This window comes from Podarcis liolepis (assembly GCF_965112155.1).
Source record: "Podarcis liolepis genome assembly, chromosome: 6".
Lineage (NCBI taxonomy): Eukaryota > Metazoa > Chordata > Lepidosauria > Squamata > Lacertidae > Podarcis > Podarcis liolepis.
The window spans coordinates 1,652,425-1,677,545 of record NC_139559.1 but is presented as its reverse complement, the minus strand read 5'-3'; the positions used below and the strand labels follow the sequence as shown (position 1 = coordinate 1,677,545).

The 25,121-nt window shown below is 49.5% G+C and overlaps 2 protein-coding genes across 2 annotated transcripts in view; one reads left to right on the top strand and one right to left on the bottom strand.

Annotated features, from left to right (window-relative positions):
• Positions 1-25,121, bottom strand: part of LOC310708862 (uncharacterized protein) — a 191,084-nt gene that overhangs the window by 124,470 nt on the left and 41,493 nt on the right. The gene's annotated exons all lie outside the window — the stretch shown is intronic.
• LOC310708893 (nigwaprin-b-like) lies at positions 1,325-24,245 on the top strand. Its single transcript, XM_083507817.1, has 4 exons — positions 1,325-1,424; positions 19,561-19,692; positions 23,032-23,166; positions 24,086-24,245. Exons 1-4 carry the CDS (start codon positions 1,340-1,342, stop codon positions 24,088-24,090), a joined length of 357 nt encoding a protein of 118 aa, XP_083363943.1. The 5' UTR covers positions 1,325-1,339; the 3' UTR covers positions 24,091-24,245.

Sequence of the window (25,121 nt, the reverse complement as noted above, 5' to 3'; positions counted from 1 at the left end):
TGGAGTGAGTTCCATAGTTTAACAGGGTTCAAGTTTCCTGGGAGCAGGGCTGGGAGGCAACACTGCGCTCAGGGGCCAACTGAGAGTGAGGAGGCGACAAGTCTCGGGCTCCCCGTTCAGTGCGCAGGGAGCCCGCTGGGCTTTGAGGGGCTGGTGGTGGGAGGGACACAGAGCTGCCTTCGTGCCCCCCCCTCCGGCTCCCAAGAAGGTGATGCAGGGCTGAGCCACTCACCGTCAGCACGTGGAAGAATAAGTACTTGTAAGATGTATGAAACCTTCCAAGACACAATCCGGAAGCCCTGTATACATCATGATTCCTGTTTCAGAGTGGGGGGAGGAAAGTGTTGAGGTGAACAGCACTCAGCTCCTCCCAACTTAAACCCATCACTGTCGCCTGATCAAAGCCAGGTCACCCCACTGGGAGCAGCTGTGGTTTTTCCCAAGTAAAATTAGGTGATGCCCACCCCAGCTACTTGCCCGCCTTCGCACCCTCTCCATCCCTCCCACTTTGCAACTGCCCCCACCGCTGCCACTTCCCACGGCTGCAGGCACAGCCTCACAGAGGTGCTTTGACGCGACCCTTTGACCATTGCCAAGTGAGAGCTGGACCATCAAGAAGGCTGATCGCCGAAGAATGGATGCTTTTGAATTCTGGTGCTGGAGGAGACTCTTGAGGGTCCCATGGACTGCAAGAAGATGAAACCTCTCCATTCTGAAGGAAATCAGCCCTGAGTGCTCACTGGAAGGACAGATCCTGAAGCTGAGGCTCCAAGACTTTGGCCACCTCCGGAGAAGAGAAGACTCCCTGGAAAAAACCCTGGTGTTGGGAAAGATGGAGGGCACAAGGAGAAGGGAGTGGAAGGCAGTGGAAGACAGGAGTGCCTGGCGTGCTCTGGTCCAGGGGGTCACGAAGAGGTGGACACGACTAAACGACTCAGCAGCAGCAACAAAGCTCCTTCCTGGAAGTTGCCCGGTGACAGGCAGCCAAAGCGGTGCCTTCAGCCCGGCAGCGGAGGAAGCGGCAAAGGTGCGGGGATGGGGGGTGGGGGAGGGAGCGGAGGTCAGGCAAGCGAGGTGGCGGTAAGGCGCACCGGCCTGCACGTCTCAGAGAAAGCTCTGGCTGTGGGGATGTGGTTTCTGGGACAAGGCCCTGGCTCCCCCAACAAGGCGCGCTGTGCGTTTTCTGACCTCCACGTTGAAGCTTGGGGATTTTCAACCCTCCCCCTTGCACTGTTCCTCCTGGGCCAGTTCCTCCCCAGAATTGCCTGTTTGTTTATTGGAAGTGTTTCTGGTCTGCCCCTCAGGCAACAGTCTGAAAGGTAAAGAATAAAGCGCAAGCATGGAGACAAACGCAGCTCCAAAGGAAACCTCCAGCAGCAGCAGCAACAGAAACCCAGGTGAGAGAGGGGATGGAGAGGAACCAGGTAAGTGCAGGAGAGGCGGCTTGCGGGGCAACAACAGATCATCCTCTGTTTGGGGCTCTGGGTAGGAGGGCTGCCTCTGAGATGGGCTATGTGTGGGGAGCGGATGGGAGGGGGAATCTCAGCTCTAAGGAAGGGGTCAGCAACCTGTGGTCCACGGGGGTCGTTTAACCGGCCCCCGAGCCACCCCCGAACTGAGCTGCTTGTTCGGCGAGTCCCCGCGCACTGCAATAAACCAGCGCAGCACGGTGTGGGGACTCGCTGCTGTGGTGCCGAAAATTGTGCCTATGCATGCGCAGACACCGGAAATCATGCATGCGCGCGCTCACACTCGCTGACAATCTGGCCCACAGAGAGATCTCCGCTGGAGTGAACCAGCCCAGGCGAGGCAAACCTTGCTGACCTCTCCTCTAAGGTGCCCCAGCCTGGGTGCTTGGGGGGCGGGGGAAGCCAAAGTTCTGCTTTGTATCATTGCAGGAAGGGACTGCAAAAGACGACTCCCACTTTCTGGTTTGTGAACTCTCTAGGTCTAACGCACGCTCCTTGAGAGCCCCAGAGAGAGCCCAGCTGTCCTAAGAAGCTTGCAAAGAGGGTCCTGTGAAGGCTATCGACATAGAACATGGGTCGGCAAGCTAAGGCTCGGGGGCCGGATCTGGCCCAACTGCCTTCTGGATCCAGCCCGCGGACTGCCCAGGAATCGCTGTGGTGATCGGCGTGGGGATTCTGATCATTCGGGCTTCGTCATTTCCCCACGGCGGCGGCTCCTCCCTCCCTCCTCCTGGCTTCTCCCTGCCCTGCCTAGAGGAGGAAGGGGGCTGGGCTTTGTTGAGCTGTGGATGGCTGAGTGCCATTTTACGCAGCCCTTCTCCGGATCCAGCCCCTTTGCTCCACTCATTGTCCTTCCACTGCCACCGCCGCCTGCCCCTGCCGCTCGCAATGCACAGGTAAGCAGCCACCGGGGCTCGTCCGGTGCTGTGGAGAAGGGAGAGTTGGTGGGGTGGTGGTGGTTTTTTTCAAAAGATAGTCCAGCCCCACAAGATAAAAATTGTTGGAAGTGTAAGGAGAAGGAGGGGAATTTCCTCCATATGTGGTGGACGTGTCCTAGCCTCACCTGTCCTTTACAGAGCCAGCTTCCTCCACCTTCGCCTCCTCATTGGCTTGTCGAATCTGCAGCCGTATCCCCCGCTGCAAGCGTACTACAAAGCCGTTGGCTCCATTGCCTGCAAGGAGGAATCCAGTCCAGGGTGAGGGTTGCGCTCTCCAGCCCCCTGCCCACGCCTCCCTTCCTCCTCCACCGAGGCGTAGCCACAAATCAAGTAAATAAATAAAAATACTCAGCAAACTGACCAAACAAGTCACAGGTAGCTCGGTTCTGCCCCCCTAACAAAAGTCCTGCCCCCCCCCCGAAATCCTGGCCATGCCCATATGCTCCACACCTCTATGATGGCATCCAGCTCCTCTTTGATGGGCACCTAGCCCAGCACCCTCATGATGGTGCCCAACTGCTTGGTGCTGATGTCTTCACTAACATCAGCATCAAATCATAATCATAATCACAAACATAATCACAATCATTTATTACTTATACCCTGCCCATCTGGCTGGGTTTCCCCAGCCACTCTGGGTGCCTTCCAACAGGAGATTAAAAATACATTAAAACATCAGTCATTAAAAGCTTCCTTCAGAGGTCCTTCCACCACCAACTGCAGCACCCTCCACCTTCCTTTGCTCAGAGATGGGTTGAGATTTGCAGGGGCTAGTTTGGTTTTCGCCGGAGCCCTGAGGTCCACCAGCTGGAGCCAGCTGCACAGCAGCAGCTCAGGGCAGGGGTGTCTACTGAGAATCCCGTCCGTGAAGAAGGCAGGGCATAAATATCCTAAACTGACTCCCCCCGACTCCATGCCTTCCTGAGTCCTTGCCCCTCCAAGCAATCCCCAAACTTACATAGTATGGATGGCAGCAGAGCCCAGAGGATGAGCGAGGGACCCATTGCAAAGAAGAAGGAGAACCTGGTGGCTCTCATGCTGGAAGGCAGCTCTGAATGGTGCTCAGGGCTGAGATTGGCAGCCATATATACTCCTCCTTCCTCCCTCTCCCCCTCCTCTCCTGGGTTGGGCTGGGACAGAAGCCAAGCGGATTTGAGTGTGGGGGTCCAGCTGGCTCCTGCTCCAGATAATTTCCCCGTGATAAACAATCAAAAATAACAGAAGAAGCACCTGCTGGATCTAGCCAATGGCCATCTGGTCCAGCGTCCTCTTCTCACAGTGTCCAACCAGGATCTGGGCAGAAGAGCAATACTCTCCCCTGCTGTGTTTTCCAGCCAATGGTTTCTGAAACGTTGCTGCCTCCAACTGTGGAGACAAAACATAGATGTTGCGCCTGGTAGCCATTGGTCCAGCAACAGGAACCAGTAAGCAGCCCTTATAGAATCACAGAACCATGGAATGGTAGAGTTGGACGTGGTCCAAGGGTCGTCTAATCCATGCAAGAACCTCGGTTTAGGCATCCATGACAGATGACCATTTGGCCTCCACTTAAAAATTGCCAACAAAGGAGAGTCCACCACAGAGGGCGTCTGTTCCACTGTCAAACAGTTTTTACTGTCAGAAAGTTCTTCTGGAGAAAGTTTCCTCCTGGAGCAGGAGAAAAGAAGCTTCCTCCATCTTCCATGTGAACAGTCTTTAAGATATTTGAAGATGACCATCATATCTCCTCTCAGTCTCCTCTTTTTCAAACTAAACAAACCCAGCTCCTTCAACCATTCCTCATCACGCTTGGTTTCCAGACCAGTGATTGTCTTGGTTGGCCTCCTCTGTACCCATTCCAGCTTGTCAACATCCTTCTTAAATTGTGGTGTCCAGAATTGGACACAGTATTCCAGGTGTGGTCTGACCAAGGCAGACTAGAGCGGGACAATGACTTCTTCCCATGATCTGGACTCTAGACTTCTGTTGATGCAGCCTAGAATAGCATTAGCTTTTTTTTGCTGCTGCGTCACATGGTGGACCAAGATCCCAAGATCCTTTTCACAAGTACTGCTAGTAAGCAAGGTGTCCCCCATCCTATCTTTGCACATCTGGTTCTTCCTGCCTAAGTGCAGAACCTGACATTTCTGCCTGTTGAAATGCATTCTGTTAGCTTGCACCCAGTTCTCCAATCTGTTAAGGCAATATTGAATTCTGATTCTGTCTTCTGCAGCATTAGCTACCCCTCCCAGTTTGTTGTCATCTGCAAATTGGATGAGCATCCCCTCAATTCCTTCATCCAAGTCATTTATAAAGACGTTTAAACAACAACGGGCCCAGGACAGAACCCTGCAGCTTCTCACTTTTTCCAGGAAGACGAGAAACCATTAATGAGTACTCTTTGGGTTCGGACACTTAAAAAATAAAGTGTATTATGTACCTTGATGGGCCAGCCTGGACTGGATGGATAGATTTAAGACTTCAGGACTTTACAAAGAAGCCCAATCCACGTTTTAGTTCTTGAATGGCCTTTCTGAACAAACTCAGGGAATGTACTCAGGGAAAAGCTTTCTCCAGTTTCAGAGCAAGACAAATGGCTGGCTTGTTGAATTGAAAGAGATGGAAGAGGGGGATGGGGTGAAAAAAGTAGGGCCATTAAGAGTGTGTGTGTTTTCTTTAAAAACAAAAAAACAAAAAAGAAAAGAAAAATAACTCTAGCAATAACAGTAAGGTGAAGTAAGAAGTAAAAAATAGTGATGATAATGATGGGAGGGCAGGGGAAGGGAAACAATGATAGATTTTCCCCCCATCATCATCATCATCATCATCATCATGAGGAAGTCAGGGCTGAAGTGGTGGTCCCAGGAAGTGGCCTGTGTTGGGTCAGGAATCCTTCATAATTCATGAGAGTTTAAATACTAATAATAAAGTTAGGAAAAGAGAAGTTTTGGGAAGACCCACCCAGTGCCCGTCTTCTCCTGGGGTGACACCGTTGGCGTGGCTCCCAGTTGGGCCTCTGCCCGCCTCCCTTGTGCCCATCGCCAGATGCGACAGTTAGATGTTGTGATGGGCAGAGATCTTGATAGCCAAGTGGAATTTGCCTTGCAGTTTCAGATGCGGATGTTGCTGTTTTATCTGATGAATCTGATGAATACCTTTCAACTAAGTTGGCAGCACTCTGGGTGCTTTGTTGCCAGAATCAGGCCATCAGCCATCATTGTCTAACTGAATTAGTGCATCGTCCCAACTTTTCTAGCTGAAGGCATTGGTGTGTGTGAGATGCAAGTCAAGGCCCGAATGCGGAGAGGGAGAAATGTCATGCGGGTGTCATGTTGTGGCCGAGGGTGGGGTGTGGCACGTCGGACATTCAAACCATGCCACCTACGTTGCGCTTGCAATCTTGGCTACATGCGGCAGGAGTGCAGGGGGTGGGAAAGGTGATGTGCTGGTCCAGGGGGAGGTTACCGTGGGGCGAGGTCCAGGACCTGAGTCAAGGGTCGGCAGACAGTCATCCACGGGTGAAGCGGGGTCTACAGCGAGGAGCCGGGCAAGGACAGGAACTCTGGGGGAACAGGACTGGGTGCTGGCCAAAACAGCTCTTCAACGACGTTGCTCCTGCAACCTGGGACCGGGCTGACTGGCCTTTATCTTCTCTGAGGCCAGGGGCAGTCCCGGCCCCCAGGTGACCCACCTCTCCTGGCCTTAAGGCGAGCACTCCTCCTGGGAGAAACCAGTTTCCTCCGCCTCCACCAGGAGAGGCCGGTGGGTTACTGGACACAGGGAGAGACTCACTTTCCCCTGACAGGGCTGGGAGAGGCGCACCTGTAGGCAATATGTCCTCAATCGCCTCCGGAGCCAGAGTGGATTCACCTGGTGCCTGCTCCTGAGGATCCGGCACAGGTGCAGGTGCTTCAGAATCAAGGCCCTGCCCCAGCGCATGTGCAGAAGTGCTAAATCGTGCTTTGCGCATGCGCAGAAGAGCTGAATCGCAACCCGCACATGCACAGACGTGCAGACGAGGGTTGTGAACGCTGCGGGTTGTGAAGGTGCATCCCGCACGGATCACGTTCTCAACCTGAGCATCCACAGTAGGCCTTGCCCCAATGAGGAGGTTCTGAGGACTGAAGGTCCTCAACTTCCTATAGTTGCCTAAGCATAGCTGTCAACGTTTCCTCTTTTTAAGGAAAATTCCCTTATTCCAAATAGGATTCCTTGCAAGAAAAGGGAAAAGCTGACAGCTATGCGCCTAAGCTTGAATGTGGAGATCAGAAAACGCACAGCGCGCCTTGTTGGGGGAGCCAGGGCCTTGTCACAGAAACCACGTCCCCACAGCCAGAGCTTTCTCTGAGACGGTGCGTGCTGGTGCACCGTACCGCCACCTCGCTTGCCTGGCCCCCGCTCCCTCCCCCCCCATCCCCGCACCTTTGCCGCTTCCTCTGCTGCCGGGCTGAAGGCATCGCTTTGGCTGCCTGTCACCGGGCAACTTCCAGGAAGGAGCTTTGTTGTTGTTGAGTCGTTTAGTCGTGTCTGACTCTTCGTGACCCCCTGGACCAGAGCACGCCAGGCCCTCCTGTCTTCCACTGCCTCCCGCAGTTTGGTCAGACTCATGTTCGTAGCTTCAAGAACACTGTCCCACCATCTCACCCTCTGTCATCCCCTTCTCCTTGTGCCCTCCATCTTTCCCAACATCAGGGTCTTTTCCAGGGAGTCTTCTCTTCTCCGGAGTTGGCCAAAGTCTTGGAGCCTCAGCTTCAGGATCTGTCCTTCCAGTGAGCACTCAGGGCTGATTTCCTTCAGAATGGAGAGGTTGGATCTTCTTGCAGTCCATGGGACTCTCAAGAGTCTCCTCCAGCACCAGAATTCAAAAGCATCCATTCTTCGGCGATCAGCCTTCTTTATGGTCCAGCTCTCACTTCCATACATGACAGTCCTTCTGGATGCTTGCATTTCATGCTTTCTGTAAGGCTTCACATCAACTTGGTAAAATAGAGTGGTACTTTTACTTCCCTTGATCTGGACACTCTACTTCTATTGATGTAGCCTAGAATAGCATTGGCTTTTTTTGCTGCTGCGCCACACTGTGGACTCATGCTAAGCTTGTGTTCCACCAAGACCACTGGATCCTTTTCACATGTACTGCTTGCAAGTCAGGTATCCCCCATCTTATATTCGTGCACCTGTTTCTTCTTGCCTAACTGCAGAACCTGGCACTGGTCCCTATTGAAATTCCTTTGGGCCCCGTTCTCTAATCTGGTTGAATCTTCTTGCAGCCGGGAGAAAGGGAATGCTATTCTAAGCTGCAGCAGCAGACATCTAGTGTCCTGATAAGGGGAAGTCATAGTCTTGCTCTGTTCTGCCTTGGGGATTCCTTCCCTGGCTCTCTACCTTTTAACCAAAAAGCACTTCTAACGTCTTTCAACCCCTATCAAGTTTAGAAGACTCTTCCACTGCTTGTGGGCAGGGTTTTCAGTGAACTTTGCCTTAGGAGATTCGGATTCATGTCTCATCTTGAAAGTCCAACCGGGGAAATAGCTAAGCAAATTTCCACTATGATCAGCTCGCCTTCTGATGATTTAGCTGGGCGATACTTTCTTTTCTTTTCAACATCATGACATATCAGTAGAGAGATGGGGATAGCTCAGTCAGTAGAGCATGTGACCCATGTTGGGCAAAATATTCCTGGGCTGCAAGGGGTTGGACTCCATGACCCTCGTGGCCCCTTCCAACTCTACAGTTCTAGAATTTATCTCGGCTGCTTCTTCTGAGATTCATGGTCCAGCCCAAGCCGAGGAGCATCAAGGCTTTGCTGAACTGCTTAGCTGGTGGGTGGAAGAGACCTCCTGCCCCCCAGCTGAACAGCTCTGATGCCTCAGAAGGCCCCCTGGCCCCCAGCAGAGGGAGCCTCGATGCTTATCTGGCTTGTACATGAGCAGGAAGAGCATCAGAGCGCCATATAGCTGGGGGGTGGGGAGCACCTTAACTGAGTCCGGGTTCAGTAAAACTGCTTAGCTGGGGCACAGGCAGCCGTGTGCTCCTCAGTGTGCCGGTGTCTGTTGGCATTGGTCGCTGTGATGTTCGGGCTGAAGAAAGCTAACGAAGCTCCTGAACGAAGGAGCAGGAGGGAGAGAACATGCCAATTGGGCATGTGTCTCTACCAGGGTCCTATTTGAGTGTAGGATGAGCTCCTGACAGTCCTAACTGTCCCAGTATCAATTGCATTTAACCTTTGGAGAGAATGCATCCATGAATGATTCCCTGCATTTTGTGACTCTCCTTTCCTCCCTCCTAGGCTGTATTGCACATCTCCTGTCTGAGCTTGAAAGTGGCGCAAATGGTCAGCCAGAATGTTTTGCTATGTCTGCTTTGAGTCAGCACCGGGGTGTTAATCCAGCGCCTCTGCTGGAAGCTCTTTGACACGTTTTGCGAACAGGGAAGTAAAATATGGGATTGGAATGTCAATAGTTGAGACCAAATCAACCCCAAGGAAGTTGATACCACGACGGAGCTATGTACCGTATATTTCGCCCTATAGGGCACACTGGCCCATAGGGCGCACCTGGTTTTTTTTTGGGGGGGGGGGGAATGAATAGAAAAAATATATCCCCCCCCCAGCCCCCAGAACAGGCTGCTGCCTGCAAGCCTTGCAAGCCCGCGGGAACTCCCGCCGGACTTGCAAGGCTTGTGGATAGCTTCCTGGAGCCTGGAGAGCGAGAGGGGTCGGTGCACACTGACCCCTCTCACTCTCCAGGCTTCAGCGAAAGCCTGCATTTGCCCCATAGGATGTGCACACACACATTTCCCCTTCATTTTTGGAGGGGGAAAAGTGCGTCGTATAGGGCGAAAAATACGGTATGTTGACATCCCATGACCTGCAACCTTTCTCGATGGATATAGAAGGGTGTTTTCATGTTTCATGACTACTTGTGTGCTGTGTAGAAGTACGCTATAAAAGCTTTGTTCTGATGTGCCTCATGGTAGACCTTTCCTTGACTTGGCAGGGCGGGGCCTCGGCGCCTCATCTTCCTCCCCATGTTTGGTGCTGGAGGGGAAATAAGGAACATTCCAGGATCAAATCCGAAGCTGGGATGGTTTTTGTAATTCTGGGCCTGTCCCCAGAAAATCAGGACACTTGGGTGGGGCTGGATCTGGGACAGGACCGGAAGGCAGGAGAAGACTTGAAGGTGGGGCATCACGTGACCAGGTGTCTGATAAGGTATGTTGTAAACAAAATCTGCCCTTTTCCCTTATGGGGTATCCAAGAGCCTGCATAGAGTCCTTACGTGGGTTCCCTATTGGTAGGAGAAAATAACAGAGGCCAACCAGAGAATATTGAGAAGCAAAGCAGCTGGTAAGCCTGATCTTTATTGATCTGTTGCAACAGGGTGCTCCCCTCACACGCAGGAAAGGAGGAGGACCCAGAACCCAGCTGTGCCCACCCTTATATAGACATTTTAAATTGCCCACCTTGGAGTCCAAGACCACCACCCCAGATACATCATACCTACATCACAGAAAAGGTGGTCTACAACAGAAATTTGAATGTTGTTGCTTTTCCTGTCTGTCAGGTTATCTTATAATGCCTTATCTGATTGCCTTTCCTGGCAGTCTGGCCATTTCTTTGAGATGCTGATTTTCCAATTCCTGAGACAACAGGAAGGCTCCCTGACTCCCTCCCTCCTTGCAGGGAAAACATTTGGTCAGTTTGGGCGTCAAAATGGTTTCAAGTCAGTCTTCCTGTGCTGATCTATGTCAGTGCTTAGTTGGTACATTTATGAACTATATATATATATATATATATATATGCTTTCGTAGATTTTCACGGGTACAGGAATGCAGGTTTTGGTGTCTTCGGGTGTCTTCCCGTGTAAGAGTTGGGGTGTCTAGGCGACGTTTCGACGAGGTCTCACTCGTCATCTTCAGGCTGGTGCTTTCGGTTTCTTGTTACTGGTTTCTGTTCCAGTAACAAGAAACCGAAAGCACCAGCCTGAAGATGACGAGTGAGACCTCGTCGAAACGTCGCCTAGACACCCCAACTCTTACACGGGAAGACACCCGAAGACACCAAAACCTGCATATATATATATATATATATATATATATATATATGCTTTCGTAGATTTTCACGGGTACAGGAATGCAGGTTTTGGTGTCCTCGGGTGTCTTCCCGTGTAAAAGTTGGGGTGTCTAGGCGACGTTTCGACGAGGTCTCACTCGTCATCTTCAGGCTGGTGCTTTCGGCTTCTTGTTACTGGAACAGAGCAGGATCTCAGTGTTTGAGTTCCTATAAATACTGTTGAGGGGGTGTGGTGTATAGCCTCCAATGTTCTGGGCAGGGAGGAAGTTCCCAGGCTAGTGTGCCTTTTCTTCTTTTGTTCCTTAATTACTTGAGGGATATCTTGAGTGATTTCTTGGGTGATATTCTGAGTACCACTTAGGTGGGTCATTAGGTGTGGATTAGTTGCTAAAGCCTTCGTGTCTTGACATCTTGAGCTTTGTGAAGAGTTTTTCTGAGAAGATGGCTGTACTGCACTTAGTTGTGCTCTGGCTTGGCTTCGTGTATAGGGGCGAGCTGTGGTTTTGTGTCCTGTGCCAGCCAGATCTGTGTAGGGATTGCAGGGAGGTGAAGCATCCGGAGGTGCCACCATGGTTTGGCTACTGGATGGTGTCTGTAATTTATCTGTGGAGAGGGTCTGGGTTTGGGTCTGGTGTGGTTGATTGGTGATGGCGTTCTGTATGCCTCTGGATCTGGTGTCGGTTTTTGTGGGGAGGGCTAATTTCCAGATGTCTGGCAGGCGGGATGTGTCGTCACGCTTGTTCATGTTGTGAGGGTGTTTCTCTATCTCGATGGCTTCCATGATTATTCTCTTGTGGTGATGTTCCATGTTAAAGAGCAATTTGGAATCTGCAAAATTAATTTTGTGTCCTGTTTCTTTCATGTGTTGGAAAAGAGAGGAAGTTTTTTCTTCTTTTTTGACGGCATTCTTGTGTTCTGCGATACGTGCATTTATTCGTGCATTTATTCGAAACTGCGATACGTGCATTTATTTGTGCATTTATTCGAAACACCCCCCAAAAACCAAGACACAGAAGAAAACAATGGCATGGCCCTCCTTCCTTATATCAAGGGCACTACAGATAAAATTAGCAAAATCCTCCATAAACACAATATCAAAACAGCCTTTTGCACCAACCAAAAAATAGCCAATATCCTCAGAAACCCCAAGGATAAAATCCAGTTAGAAAACCAAGGGGTCTATGAAATACCCTGCAAAGTCTGCCCAGCCACGTACATTGGACAAACAAACAGACGAATAAATGCACGTATCGCAGAACACAAGAATGCCGTCAAAAAAGAAGAAAAAACTTCCTCTCTTTTCCAACACATGAAAGAAACAGGACACGAAATTAATTTTGCAGATTCCAAATTGCTCTTTAACATGGAACATCACCACAAGAGAATAATCATGGAAGCCATCGAGATAGAGAAACACCCTCACAACATGAACAAGCGTGACGACACATCCCGCCTGCCAGACATCTGGAAATTAGCCCTCCCCACAAAAACCGACACCAGATCCAGAGGCATACAGAACGCCATCACCAATCAACCACACCAGACCCAAACCCAGACCCTCTCCACAGATAAATTACAGACACCATCCAGTAGCCAAACCATGGTGGCACCTCCGGATGCTTCACCTCCCTGCAATCCCTACACAGATCTGGCTGGCACAGGACACAAAACCACAGCTCGCCCCTATACACGAAGCCAAGCCAGAGCACAACTAAGTGCAGTACAGCCATCTTCTCAGAAAAACTCTTCACAAAGCTCAAGATGTCAAGACACGAAGGCTTTAGCAACTAATCCACACCTAATGACCCACCTAAGTGGTACTCAGAATATCACCCAAGAAATCACTCAAGATATCCCTCAAGTAATTAAGGAACAAAAGAAGAAAAGGCACACTAGCCTGGGAACTTCCTCCCTGCCCAGAACATTGGAGGCTATACACCACACCCCCTCAACAGTATTTATAGGAACTCAAACACTGAGATCCTGCTCTGTTCCAGTAACAAGAAGCCGAAAGCACCAGCCTGAAGATGACGAGTGAGACCTCGTCGAAACGTCGCCTAGACACCCCAACTTTTACACGGGAAGACACCCGAGGACACCAAAACCTGCATATATATATATATATATATATCCTTAAATTTTATTATTACAGGTAGAGAGAGAGCAGCTGATTTTTTTGAGCCCAGAGGAAGGGAAAGAGGGGAGACGGGCACAGGCGAGAACAAAGAGAGGAGGAGGAGGAGGAATGAAAGGAAGATAGATGCAGATGTGAAGCAAAGGATAGGTGTGGTAAACCGATCACCCATTCCCACCCCCCTTCAGAGTAATACCCCTCCCCACGCTCCCACTATATATAAGGGTCTGGTGACTTCTGTCTCAGTGTGTCTGAAGAAGTGGGCATGCAGACAAAAGCTCATACCAAGAACAAACTTAGTTGGTCTCTAAGGTGCTACTGGGAGGATTTTTTTTATTTCACTAAGAAAACATGCTGTTTAAAAATGGATGTACCGTGCTATATTAGAAGCAAAAAAAAAGTTGTTTTGATGAATTGGAAGAGCTGCAAAAAGATTCCATGGAGCACATGGATTGATAATATGGACAGATTAGCTACATACGAACAAATTGCATGTCGACACAAATTAAGAATGGATAAATATGAGGAAATCTGGAAGGAATATTTAAGCGATAAGGTGGATAGTGGTGGGAAGTAGGGGGAAGAGAGAGAGGTGGGGAAATATTGTTAAAAAGGTGTAGTCATAGGTATATCAGTGTATTCAAATCTGAATTGTCAAATTGTGTTATTAGTGTCATTATGGTTTTTGCTGTATGTGTCTTTTGCGGTTGTTGTTTGTATTGAAAAAATGATTAAATAAATTGAAAAAGAAATAAAAGAAAACATGCTGTTTTACGAATACAAAAGTAGCCCCCTCTTTTCTGTGCCCTCCCCCTTAGAGCTGATGAGGGGGCTGGATGCTCTAGTACGGAAGCCCTCCCCCAACCTCCGGCCCAAATGTTTTCTAGGCACCATTGTGCTGCTGAAAGGACAGGCTCTGGGCATCCGTGAGCCACGGGTGTTTTTCTCTGAAGGGTCCGACATCAGCGGCTACATCTTGGTTTCTCCTGATTTGGAAGATGCGATCTCACATTCTAACTACTCCCAGACCCAAACAATGCCACTTTTAGCGTATCAATGGCTGTGTGATCCATTGCTTGGCGTCCTGAACCTCCACTTCCCTCCACAAGACGTGGCAAGGAAACACCTAGAGGCAGACTTCTTTGGGAGCCAGAGGGGGCTGCAGTCAGCTTCTCCCTCCCAGCAGGCTGAACCACCTTAGGCACCTTCCTCTGTGTTAATCATTTATGCCTATTAGAATTAATTCACCACGCTTAATTTGCTTTTGTACTCATTGCTCGTCCATTTCTCAAGGGCAGTCAGAGAGGGTCTGCAATGCAGGCTCCGTAAGCCCCCAAAATCAAGGATGGAGCTCGCAGGACAGGGTTTGGCAGGCAGAGATGGCATTGCAGAAACGATAACGTGGCAAATTCTCCTTTGTTCAACACTGTATCTCTGGAATGAATGCCCTCTGAGGTATAAAATACTGTGATTTCCTTCTGTACCTTCACAGACTACCGACTTGGAAGTCAGGAGTCTGTTTCTCTCTCTTTTATTCAGCTGAATAAACCTGAGTTCTCCCTCTCAGAAGTTCTGACTCCCTTTCCTTTGGTTGGGGGGTGGGATCTGGAAAACGTACCTAGGGGAAGAGCAGCATAGATTTATGCAATATGTGCTCCGACACTGCCTAGATCTAGCACAAACAAACCTCAGGAAGGTGGCTGACTCCCCTTGCTTGGAGGTCTTTAAACAGGGGTGGGGGCATATCTTGGAGATTCCTGCATTGCAGGGGGTGAGACTAGACCCTGGGGGTGCCTCCAAACCCTACAATTCTATGCTTCTAAGGTACTACTTAGTGAATACACATTCAGCTCAAGATTCTGCCCACAACCCTCCTACACAAATACCTATTCCTGCTTCCCAACCCCTTTCCCCAAATTTCTCTTAGGGTGCACCCACACTTTGCCCCACACTTTATAGACACAGGTCTGTATTATAAGAGTCAGTGTCTGAATGCTTCGCCCCTCTTGAGCTGCTTTCCTTGCTTAAAACCCGCTCTTTAATGCTGAATTGTAACAAACAGCAATTTGGGTTTCCCGTGGATTGCTGTTTGCTCTGATACAGCGGTAAAGAGCAGGTTTTTGAAAGAAAAGTTACAGGGTGAGGTGGGTGGGTGGGGAAAGAAGGGCTTGGACCCAGCACTTTAAAACATGGTCCTGTGCCCAGAAACACAGCACAAAAGGTAGTCTGGATGAGCCCTTAGTTTAAGGAACCTTAGCAGAGGGGCTGGAAGCTTCTCTGATGTCCCCATCTGTGTGTTTTTTTTTAAGGGGGTCCTCAGAAACCATTGCCGTTTCCAGTCCAGTGAGCCAGATATCTTCCAGCAGGGCTTCCTCTCTCCCTGGACACCTTTCTCAATATCACCCACCCTAAACAGACTCCCCAATGCCAGGCATTCCCAGTTCTTAAAATTGTCGAATGGGAAGGGACCCCAAGGGTCACTCTAGCCCTTCACCCCTCCAAGCAACCCCCAAACATACATAGCAGACCTGCCCGCTCACACTGGGCAGGCACTGTTGGCAGCAGAGCCCAGAGGATGAGCGAGGGACCCATCGCAAAGAAGAAGCAGAACCTGGTGGACCTCACGCTGGAAGGCAGCTCTGAATGGTGCTCAGGGCTGAGATTGGCAGCCATATATCCGCCCCCCTCCCTCCCCCTCGTCTCCTGAGTTGGGCTGGGACAGAAGCCAAGCGGATTTGAGTGTGTGGGTCCAGCTGGCTCCAGGTTCAGATAATTTCCCCATGACAGCCAATCAAAAAGAATTTAAGAAGCACCTGCTGGATCTAGCCAATGGCCGTCCAGTCCAGCGTCCTCTTCTCAAAGTGGCCAACCGGGATCTGGGCAGAAGAGCAATACTCTCCATTCTGAAGGAAATCAGCCCTGAGTGCTCACTGGAAGGACAGATCCTGAAGCTGAGGCTCCAATATTTTTACCACCTCATGAGAAGAGAAGACTCCCTGGAAAAGACCCTGATGTTGGGAAAGATGGAGGGCACAAGGAGAAGGGGACGACAGAGGACGAGGTGGTGGGACAGTGTTCTCGAAGCTACCAGCATGAGTTTGACCAAACTGCGGGAGGCAGTGGAAGACAGGAGGGCCTGGCATGCTCTGGTCCAGGGGGTCATGAAGAGTTGGACACGACTAAACAACAACAACAAGTAGTAGAAACTTTTCTAATAGTAGGGCTCTGTAACTTGCAATTGGGTCAGTCTATGAATATGTAGTGCCTTAAAGGTAAAGGCACCCCTGACTGTTAGGTCCAGTTGCAGACAACTCTGGGGTTGTGGCGTTCATCTCGCTCTATAGGCTGAGGGAGCTGGCATTTGACAGCTTCTGGGTCATGTGGCCAGCATGACTAAGCCGCTTCTGGCAAACCAGAGCAGCGCACCGAAACGCCGTTTACCTTCCCGCTGGTACCTATTTATCTACTTGCACTGATGTGCTTCCGAACTGCTAGGTGGGCAGGAGCTGGGACTGAGCAAAGGTAGCTTCGAACCGCCGACCTTCCTATCAGCAAGCCCTAGGCTCTGTGGTGTAGACCACATTGCCACTCACGTTCCCCAATGTAGTGCCTTAAGAGATAACAATTATGTATATTCCTCTGTGCCTGTTTGGCTGGCTTGCAAAATAAAACCCTTTGTTTTCCTCATTTGCTGCATGAGTTTTCATTCAGCCCCAAATGTTGATTTTTGCAACACTACGCTCTGGAGCAGGAGAAAACAAGCTTGCTCCATTCTCCATCTGATAGCTCTTGAGATATTTGAAAATGGGCGTCATATCTCCTCTCAGTCTCCTCTTCTCCATACCCAAGTGTCCAGAACTTGACACTGGACTCCAGGTGGTCTGACCAAAGCAGAGTAGAGCAGCACAATTACTTCTCTTCATCTGTTGATGCAGCCCAGAATATCATTAGTTTGTTTTGCTGATGCATCACACTGTTGACCCAGGTTAGAACGTTATGTACTTTTCAAATGTCAGGTTGGATTATTAATATTATTTTTAGAAAAACCTGTTTAGTCTTAAAGTAAGCATCTTGGAATTGTTTTAACTTTTTGCATCCTGTTTGCATCTTGATTTAGTTATGCAATTCATCAGTCAGATTGTGTTTTATGTGGGTTATTATTTGGGCCTATAATTATGTATCCAGAAGGCGTTTCACTTGCAGTGAATGGTTTATCATTGCGGTGTATTGTGATGTCATTGTTGCAGAGTAGAGTTTTAAAAAATGAACCATAAATCCATCCATATTGTTTTTCAGGGTGGTGATGGTATCTTTTGCTTCCTCTTCTTATCTTCCTCTTCTTATGCCTTAAGGAGTTGCAAATTCTTACTTTTGTCACGGATGTATTTGCAAATATTTGATCTGCCTCTGTGACAGCTGGATGTTGTGATGAATGTTGAAATTGTCTTGCAGTTTCAGATTCAGACGTTGCTGTTTTATCAGTATATTTGATGAATGTCTTTTAGCTAAACTAGCAATAATATGGATGGTTTGTTGGCAGAGTCAAACCATCATTGTCTAGCTTTTTTTTTGTATAAGAACTAGTATGAAAGAGGCCTCCCAGCCCATATTAGATCAGCATAAACAGTTGGGCCTGATGAACATTTACTGTTCCCAAGCCTAATCCTGCGGAAAGCCATCTAATTAGATTTTAATTTGACCCTGACCTGTTTTTAGGAGGTCATTTAATTATTGTTTGATTTTATACCAACGTTATATATTTGATGTTAGCCACCCTGAGCTTGGCTTTGGCCGGGGAGGGCGGAATATAAATAAAAGTTGTTTATTATTATTATTATTATTATTATTATTATTATTATTATTATTATTAGCTAAGGCATGACTGCAGGGAGGGAGGGGTGAGGGAGGATTGTGACATCATGGGGTGTGCCGTGTGCTGATTGGCTGAGGGTGGGGTGTGGCACCTAGAACACCCAAACCTCTTCACATACCTTGTGCCTGTAATCTTGGCCGTAGGGGGGGGGACACCTGCAGCCCACCTCATGCTGCCCCTCCCTCATGTGGACTGGGTCCCGCATGGCAGTTTTTCTAAGATAGAACCAGAGAGGAAGAGAGCAGCTGAAGAAATTTGCTCTTCTAACACAGTACGCTGTGTGGGCTACTTATTTAGACATTCATCCAAGTGCCCTTACCGAAACGTCCGTGTGTGTCAACTTTGCATTTAAAAATCTTGCTCAAGCATTCTCTGTGTGCTAAGCTCAACTTCTGCTTATGTCGCTTTCGCCACGATTATGTATTCATCTTGCGGTTCTGTGTCCTCATAGTCTTGCGTTCCTCCTTGCTATCCCCTGTATTTTATCAGAAAATGCTTTATTTTCTATGTGAATACGTGCATTTTATTCTGGTCCTACAACAGCTGCCGCAGATTGGGTCAATATCTTCATCAAACCAAGGTCTAGTTCCTGATCCTCCACCACCAGTCCAGACCCCATGAATTCCTGTATGACTCCTGGTCCTCTGAAGGTCAGGGAGAGGGGATTGGGGGCAGCATCTGCATGGGTGACAAGGCCCATCTAAGGGGTGGGCTTGTTTTGCAGGCTCCCCTCTTTTCCCCACCCCAGTTAGGCATTTAAAAGGAACATGTTGATAACAACAACAACAACAACAATTTATTTATACCCCACCCATCTGGCTGGGTTTCCCCAGCCACTCTGGGCAGCTTCCAACAAAATATTAAAATATAATAATCCATCAAATATTAAAAGCTTCCCTAAACAGGGCAGCCTTCAGATGTCTTCTAAAAGTCTGGTAGTTGTTCTTCTCTTTAACATCTGGTGGGTGGGCGTTCCACAGGGCAGGTGCCACCACCGAGAAGGCCCTCTGCCTGGTTCCCTGTAACATGGCTTCTCACAGGGAGGGAACCGCCAGAAGTCCCTCGGTGCTGGACCTCAGTGTCCGGGCAGAATGATGGAGGTGGAGACGCTCCTTCAGGGATACTGGACTGAGGCCGTTTAGGGCTTTAAAGGCCAGCACCAACACTTTGGATTGTGCTCGGAAACGTACTGGGAGCCAATAAGGTCTTTCAGAACCGGTGTTATATGGTCTCGGCGGCCACTCCCAGTCACCAGTCTAGCTGCCGCATTCTGGATTAGTTGTAGTTTCCGGGTCACTTTCAAAGGTAGCCCCACATAGAGCGCATTGCAGTAGTCCAAGCGGAAGATAACCAGAGCATGCACCACTCTGGCCAGACAGTCCATGGGCAGGGAGGATCTCAGCCTGCGTACCAGATGGAGCTGGTAAACAGCTGCCCTGGACACGGATTTGACCTGTGCCTCCATGGACAGCTGTGAGTCCAAAATGACTGCCAGGCTGCGCACCTGGTCCTTCAGGGGCACAGTTGCCCCATTCAGGACCTGGGAGTCCTCCATATCTGCCTGCCTCCTGTCCCCACAAAACAGTACTTCTGTCTTGTCAGGATTCAACCTCAATCTGTTAGCTGCCATTCATCCTCCAGACACTCACAGGACCTTCGCCGCCTTCACTGGTTCTGATTTAAAAAAGAGGTAGAGCTGTTGCAACCCACTTTGGAGGCCACTCACCTACAAAGGGACAGAGTTTCTGCTCAGCAAGGAGCCTTTGGGTGCAATGAAGGAGAAGTGACTCATTTATCCTTGCAGTTTATTACCTTAACATCGGGTTTTAGGAAAAACTCTTTATCCTTGCAAGAGGAGATGCTCACTTGCTCTTACTCTGAGAATTGCATCCTGCACACCTCTGGGCAAATTTGGGGAGGGCGTGGGGTTCACGCATAGGGGGAAGCAGTTCTGTTGCACAAGTGTAACTCTTTGTGTTATGCCATCCCGGTGATGAAAGCCAACTGTCACCTTTGTTGCTGAAGTTTCCTCTTGCCCAACCAAGGGCTGTGCTCACCTCTCTCTCTAACCGAGGGTTTAAATCTTGGCCCAGATCAGCCACAGCATCCAGACTCTTCTGCCAGTTGCATCAGGAACAGCACCATGAAAGCCAGGCTCTTCCTCGTCTTCTTCCTCATGGGCCTCCTCACCATCTGTGTTGAGCTGCCGTCTGCAGCTGGACAAGGTAAGGGCAGAATCCCAGGCCAGCCAGGCTTCCTTCTCCTCTGGTGGTGTTGACCATCTGCACAGCCTTCCTCTGAACCTGCTCCAACCTGTCTCCACCCTTCTTAGAGTCCACCACCTTCTGGGGAAGTCTTTTCCATTGTTGAATACCTCTTACCATCAAAAAGCTCATCATCATCATAATAATAATAATAATAATAATAATAATAATAATAATAATAATAATAATTCTTAATTACCCGTATTTTTCGCACCATAGGGTGCACCGGACCATAGGGCGCACCTAGTTTTTAGACGGGGAAATCAATAAAAAAAATATCTCCCCCCCCCCAAGCCCCAAAGAGCAGAGTACAGGCTGCGCACAACCTCTCCCTGCCGGAGGGTTTGCGCGCAGTTATGGAACAAGCCAAGGCAGCGAGCGGGATCCATCCCACTCACTGCCTTGGCTTCCTCTTTAGCCCCACGCAATCTCTCCCTCCCGGGAGAGGCTGCATGAAGCTAAAGAAGCCATAGCCCCGTATAGCCTCTCCCTGCCGGAGGGGTTGCGCGCGGCTATGGAACAAGCCTGCATTCACTCCATGGGACGCTCACACATTTCCCCTCAATTTTTGGAAGGGAAAAACAGTGTCCAATGGAGCGAAAAATACGGTACTATTATTATTTATTTATATCCCACCCTGCCCAGCCGAAGCCGAAGCTGGGCTCTTGTCATTTGAACCTGGAGCAGCAGCAGCAAACCAGCTTCCTTCAACTTCCATGTGATGGCCCTCCAGATATTTGAGAATGGTCCACATGTCACCCCTCAGTCTTCTCTTCTCCAGGCAAAACCTGCCCAGCTCCCTCAACTGTTTCTCACAAGGCTTGGTTTCCAGCCCCTGGGTATGTTTAGCCTGGGGAAGAGAAGCCCCACAGTTGACCTGATAGCCATTTCTGATATCCAAAGAAGATGGAGCAAGCTTGTTTGCTGCTGCTCCAGAGGTGGGGACCTGAAGCAATGGATTCAAATGGCCAGAAAGGAGATTCTGACTCAATATTAGGGAGAACCTTTTGGTGGGCAGAGCTGTTTGACATTTTAGGGGTGCCAGGACATCTCTTAGGCTGGCCACTGAGGACTGTGTTGGTGTCTTTGTGATAGATAGTTTCATCTTCCCATAGGATCTGGTTGAGCAGAAGGTGGAAAGGCTCACAGCATTAGCCTTCCAGTAGATACTGAACTGGGGGACGCTGGTGGCACTGTGGTCTAAACCACTGAGCCTTGGGCTTGCTTATCAAAAGGTCAGCGGTTTGAATCCCCATGACGGGGTGAGCTCCCGTTGCTCGGTCCCTGCTCATGCCAACCGAGCAGTTCGAAAGCACGTCAAAGTGTAAGTAGATAAATAGGTACCACTCCGGTGGGAAGGTAAACGGCGTTTCCTTGTGCTGCTCTGGTTTCGCCAGAAGCGACTTAGTCATGCTGGCCGCATGACCTGGAAGCTGTATGCCGTCTCCCTTGGCCTATAGAGCGAGATAACTGCGACTGGACATAACTGTCCGGGGTCCTCTCTCTCTAGATACTGAACCCCCATGAGATCTTGGGATGGGGGGCTGAGTGGGGCTGTCCTGGATTCTCACAGAGGCTTGTGCTTGTTCTGGCCTGAGATCTGTATTCCGGGGGATGGACGCTCAGCTCACGGGCTTCATTGCTTGTGGAAAAGAAAACTTCCACAGCATTGTGGTGTGGGAGTCATCTTTCTCTCCTGCAGTGCGTCCTGGACAGTGTCCTCCGATTAAAGGCCCTGGCACATGTGCAATCTCCTGTCAGAGCGATGAGTCTTGCGGCCCTGGGAGCAAGTGTTGTAGTACTGGCTGTGGATTTGCATGCAAAAGAGTCGTTGAAGGTGAGAGAAGCCAGCAGGTGCAAAGCCCATCGCTCTCTCCAGGAGAGCAGTAGCAGGAAGACACTCAGACCCAGCAGCTTGGCGTGTTGGAAGGGAGCAGTGAGTCCTCTCATTGGCCACGGGTGATGGAAGGTGGGAGGTATGTTTCTCACCAAATGATTGGCTGGTATAGCAGCAGCGTATTTGGCCTCCTATCACGGGTTCTCCATGGTCTAGAAAGTTCCTTTTCAAAAAAAGGTCAGAGAACCTTCTGGCCACGTGGGCCAGCTATTTCTCTCTCCATGATCCCAAGGGCCAACGGTGACTTGTGGGTGGAAGAAACCGCCTGCTCAGTCATCCCACTGTCATAGTGACATCAGGCAGATTGGGGCCTCGTGTCAATCATGCAGCACGTCCACGGCAACCGGCTGGGAAAGGTCTGCTTCCACCGGCCCTGCACCTCCCGTTAGATTTGGCATCAAGGGCAGGGCAGGTGGGCAGGAAAGATGGGGAGGCCGAGGTGCCTGGAGGCCCCCCACTCCTGTTTTAAATGAGAGCCAGGGATACAGGAGAACATAGGCCCCAGTGGGCATTGTTAGAATCAGGATAGAATCCAGCCCACCGGGGAACAGAGCCCCCTGAGCAAAATGCAGGCCAGGCTTGTATTTCTGTCCACAACCACTTGCGCCGAGGCCCCCACCCCCATACCACTCAATCTTCTTGCGGTTCCTGCATTGCTCACTTTTGGATTAGATGACCTTTGGAGTCCCTTCTAACTCTACAATTTTATCGTACCTTATTACACCAATAAATTATAGAAACATTCATTCCGATTCTCCACAAAGATTATCCCTTGTCTGCCCTCTTTAAAACATTTATTAGCTCGATCATGCATACAGTATTCCATACCTTTATATTTTAATCTTAAGTCCAAATTCTCATTCTCACCCCATGGATGATGGCCCAGGGGTTGTACCCCTTTTCACTTCACTTACCAACCTGCCCCCACCCAACCCCCCACCCTCTTATCCAACTGCCCTCCCCTGATATTTCACCAAACCTTACACCTTGCACCCTGACACCTCACCATTACCTGTCCCCTTACACCTCAGCAGAGCTCACTAGACCACCCATACTTCCCTTAGGCCCCACTGCCCTATCCTTAGAAGTATTCCGGCAGGTCCTGCTTGCGCTGTTGGCCCACCAGCATCTTTCTCCTCCCCCCCCCCATCTCGCTTGCCAGCACTGCTGTCATGGCCCAGCAGCTCTCAGAAGTTATCACACTGTAGTTCACAGCATTACCTGTTGGCAGCCAAGCAAAGTGCAGCATGATGACAACCTTGCCTTTTTATTCTATATCAAGATACTTCATTCTTTCAAAGTGCTGTGTGGAGTTTCCATTTTCATTCCACTGCTTGCTACCCATTGAAAATCAAATCCCCAGTAGAGCATCTCAGTATGGGTGTCACCTTTTTCTCTTCCAGTGCACCCTGGACGGTGTCCCCGGCGCACTGGACCTGGGGTCTGCGCAGAACTCTGTAAGAGTGATGCCTCTTGCTCACCTGAGCAGAAGTGTTGCAGCAATGGCTGTGGCCACGAATGCATGACAGCCATTAAAGGTAAGAGAAGCCAGCCAGTTCCAAGCCCCTCACTCACAGCAAGGCCCCCAGAAGAGCTGCGGCAGGAAGGGAGTTAGGCCAGGAGCTTGATGTGTTAGAAGGGAGAGGCAACTCCTCTCGTTGGGTAAGGAGGATGGAAGGTGGAAGTGATTATTCTCCACCAAATGATTAGATCAGCGATTCCCAAAGGTTTTGAGTCGTGGAGCACTTCTCAGGAGAGAGATTTTTTATGGAGCACAGTTGCCTCCCTGATGCCAAAGACACATATTTATTTATTTTTATTTCCAATCTCTTGGCGGAGCCCTTGGAGATGCTTCACGGGGCACCAAGCACTCTGTGGAGCCCAGTTTAGGAACCGCTGAGTTAGATGGTATAGCAGCTGCACGCTTTGCCACCTCTCTTGGGTTCCTCAAGGGCCAGCGGCTTGTTGTTTTGTTTAAATTCTGTAAATGACAGCTGGGGAGATGAGCTAATGGTGACGATGAGACCAGGTGGCCTGGGAAGAATGGCTAATTAGAGTGCTGATAAAGCTCGTGCCAGTGTCCACAATCGCTTGGTTATAATCCGCCGCACAATATAGCACAATGATTTTGTGTTGATGGTTTCCATGGTTGATTAGCAACCAACAGGCATCTGGGATGAGTGACCTGCATTGTTAAACTATGGCATTCGTTCCCCGAATAAGTAATGATGGCCACTAACTTGGATGGCTTTGGAAGAGGGTTAGACAAAGGATGCTTTACTAAATGTGCCATTGGCCTGATCTAGGGGCTCTTAGGTTCTTCTGGGGCCTCCAGAGGCAGCCTATCCAGAGGTTCTTGGGGACATCTGACTGCTTTGAGAGCAGCATGCTGGGCCAGATGCGTCACTGGTCTGATCCTGCTGCCAGGCTCTTCTGACGCTTTCTCTTCTGTCCTAGGGTAACTTGGACTCCAGAGTGGATGAGCCCCTCCGTGAGACTCCTCACCTTGAACAGGCACCGCAGCCGACTTCTCTCTGGCTTCCTTGGGAGCAGAAGACTGTGCAGTGGCCTGAAACCCAAGGCTCACCCAATAAAAATGATATGAGTTTCCCATGAACCTTGGTCTCCGCCATCAAGTTACTGGGGAGACAAAGGAGAGGTTACTGGTCTGCTGTGAATGTATAGCAGTGTGTAAACGGAAGGACTTATCTTTGGAGAAGCCATGCTGGTTCTGCTCCACCAAGCTTGTTCTTCTATAGGCTTCTTCATTCTATCTTTAATATTGCTCTGAAACACATGTTAAGGAAATCAACCCGTAATTTCCCAGATTCCCCTGGCTCTTTTTAAAAAACCCAAAAAAACCATGACATGTCCAATTAAGGTCCAGAGGCTAATCTTAGGGACAAGTTACATATATATATACTTATGACTTCACATTTGCATTCTTTAAGTACTCCAGTGCCGGGATTTGACAGGGTAAGTGCCAGGTATTGTTTCTCTGGGCTGAGCTTGCTGTCTGGGTAATTGGTCCCGCCCACTCACATTTTAAATCATTTTTATTGATTTTCCAATAAAAAACATCCAATTAAATATCCAATCATAATACTTCAATTAAAAAACTGAAATAAATAAATAAATAAATAAGATCAAATTATAGTCCAAATTGTACTCTCTTCATCCTGGAGAAGAGTGACTAGTGGGGTGCCACAGGGTTCTGTCTTGGGCCCGGTCTTATTCAACATCTTTATCAACGACTTGGATGATGGACTCAAGGGCATCCTGATCAAATTTGCAGATGACACCAAACTGGGATGGGTGGCTAACACCCCAGAGGACAGGATCACACTTCAAAACGACCTTGACAGATTAAAGAACTGGGCCAAAACAAACAAGATGAACTTTAACAGGGAGAAATGTAAAGTATTGCACTTGGGCAAAAAAAATGAGAGGCACAAATACAAGATGGGTGACACCGGGGAAAACAGAACTTTAA

Excerpts from the sequence above, each read along its gene's own strand:
- LOC310708893 (XM_083507817.1), top strand. The coding sequence starts at position 1,340 with ATGGAGACAAACGCAGCTCCAAAGGAAACCTCCAGCAGCAGCAGCAAC. Across the intron at positions 1,425-19,560 it reads AGGGGATGGAGAGGAACCAG|ATCAGCCACAGCATCCAGAC; the intron begins GTAAGTGCAGGA and ends ATCTTGGCCCAG. Across the intron at positions 19,693-23,031 it reads GCCGTCTGCAGCTGGACAAG|TGCACCCTGGACGGTGTCCC; the intron begins GTAAGGGCAGAA and ends TTTCTCTTCCAG.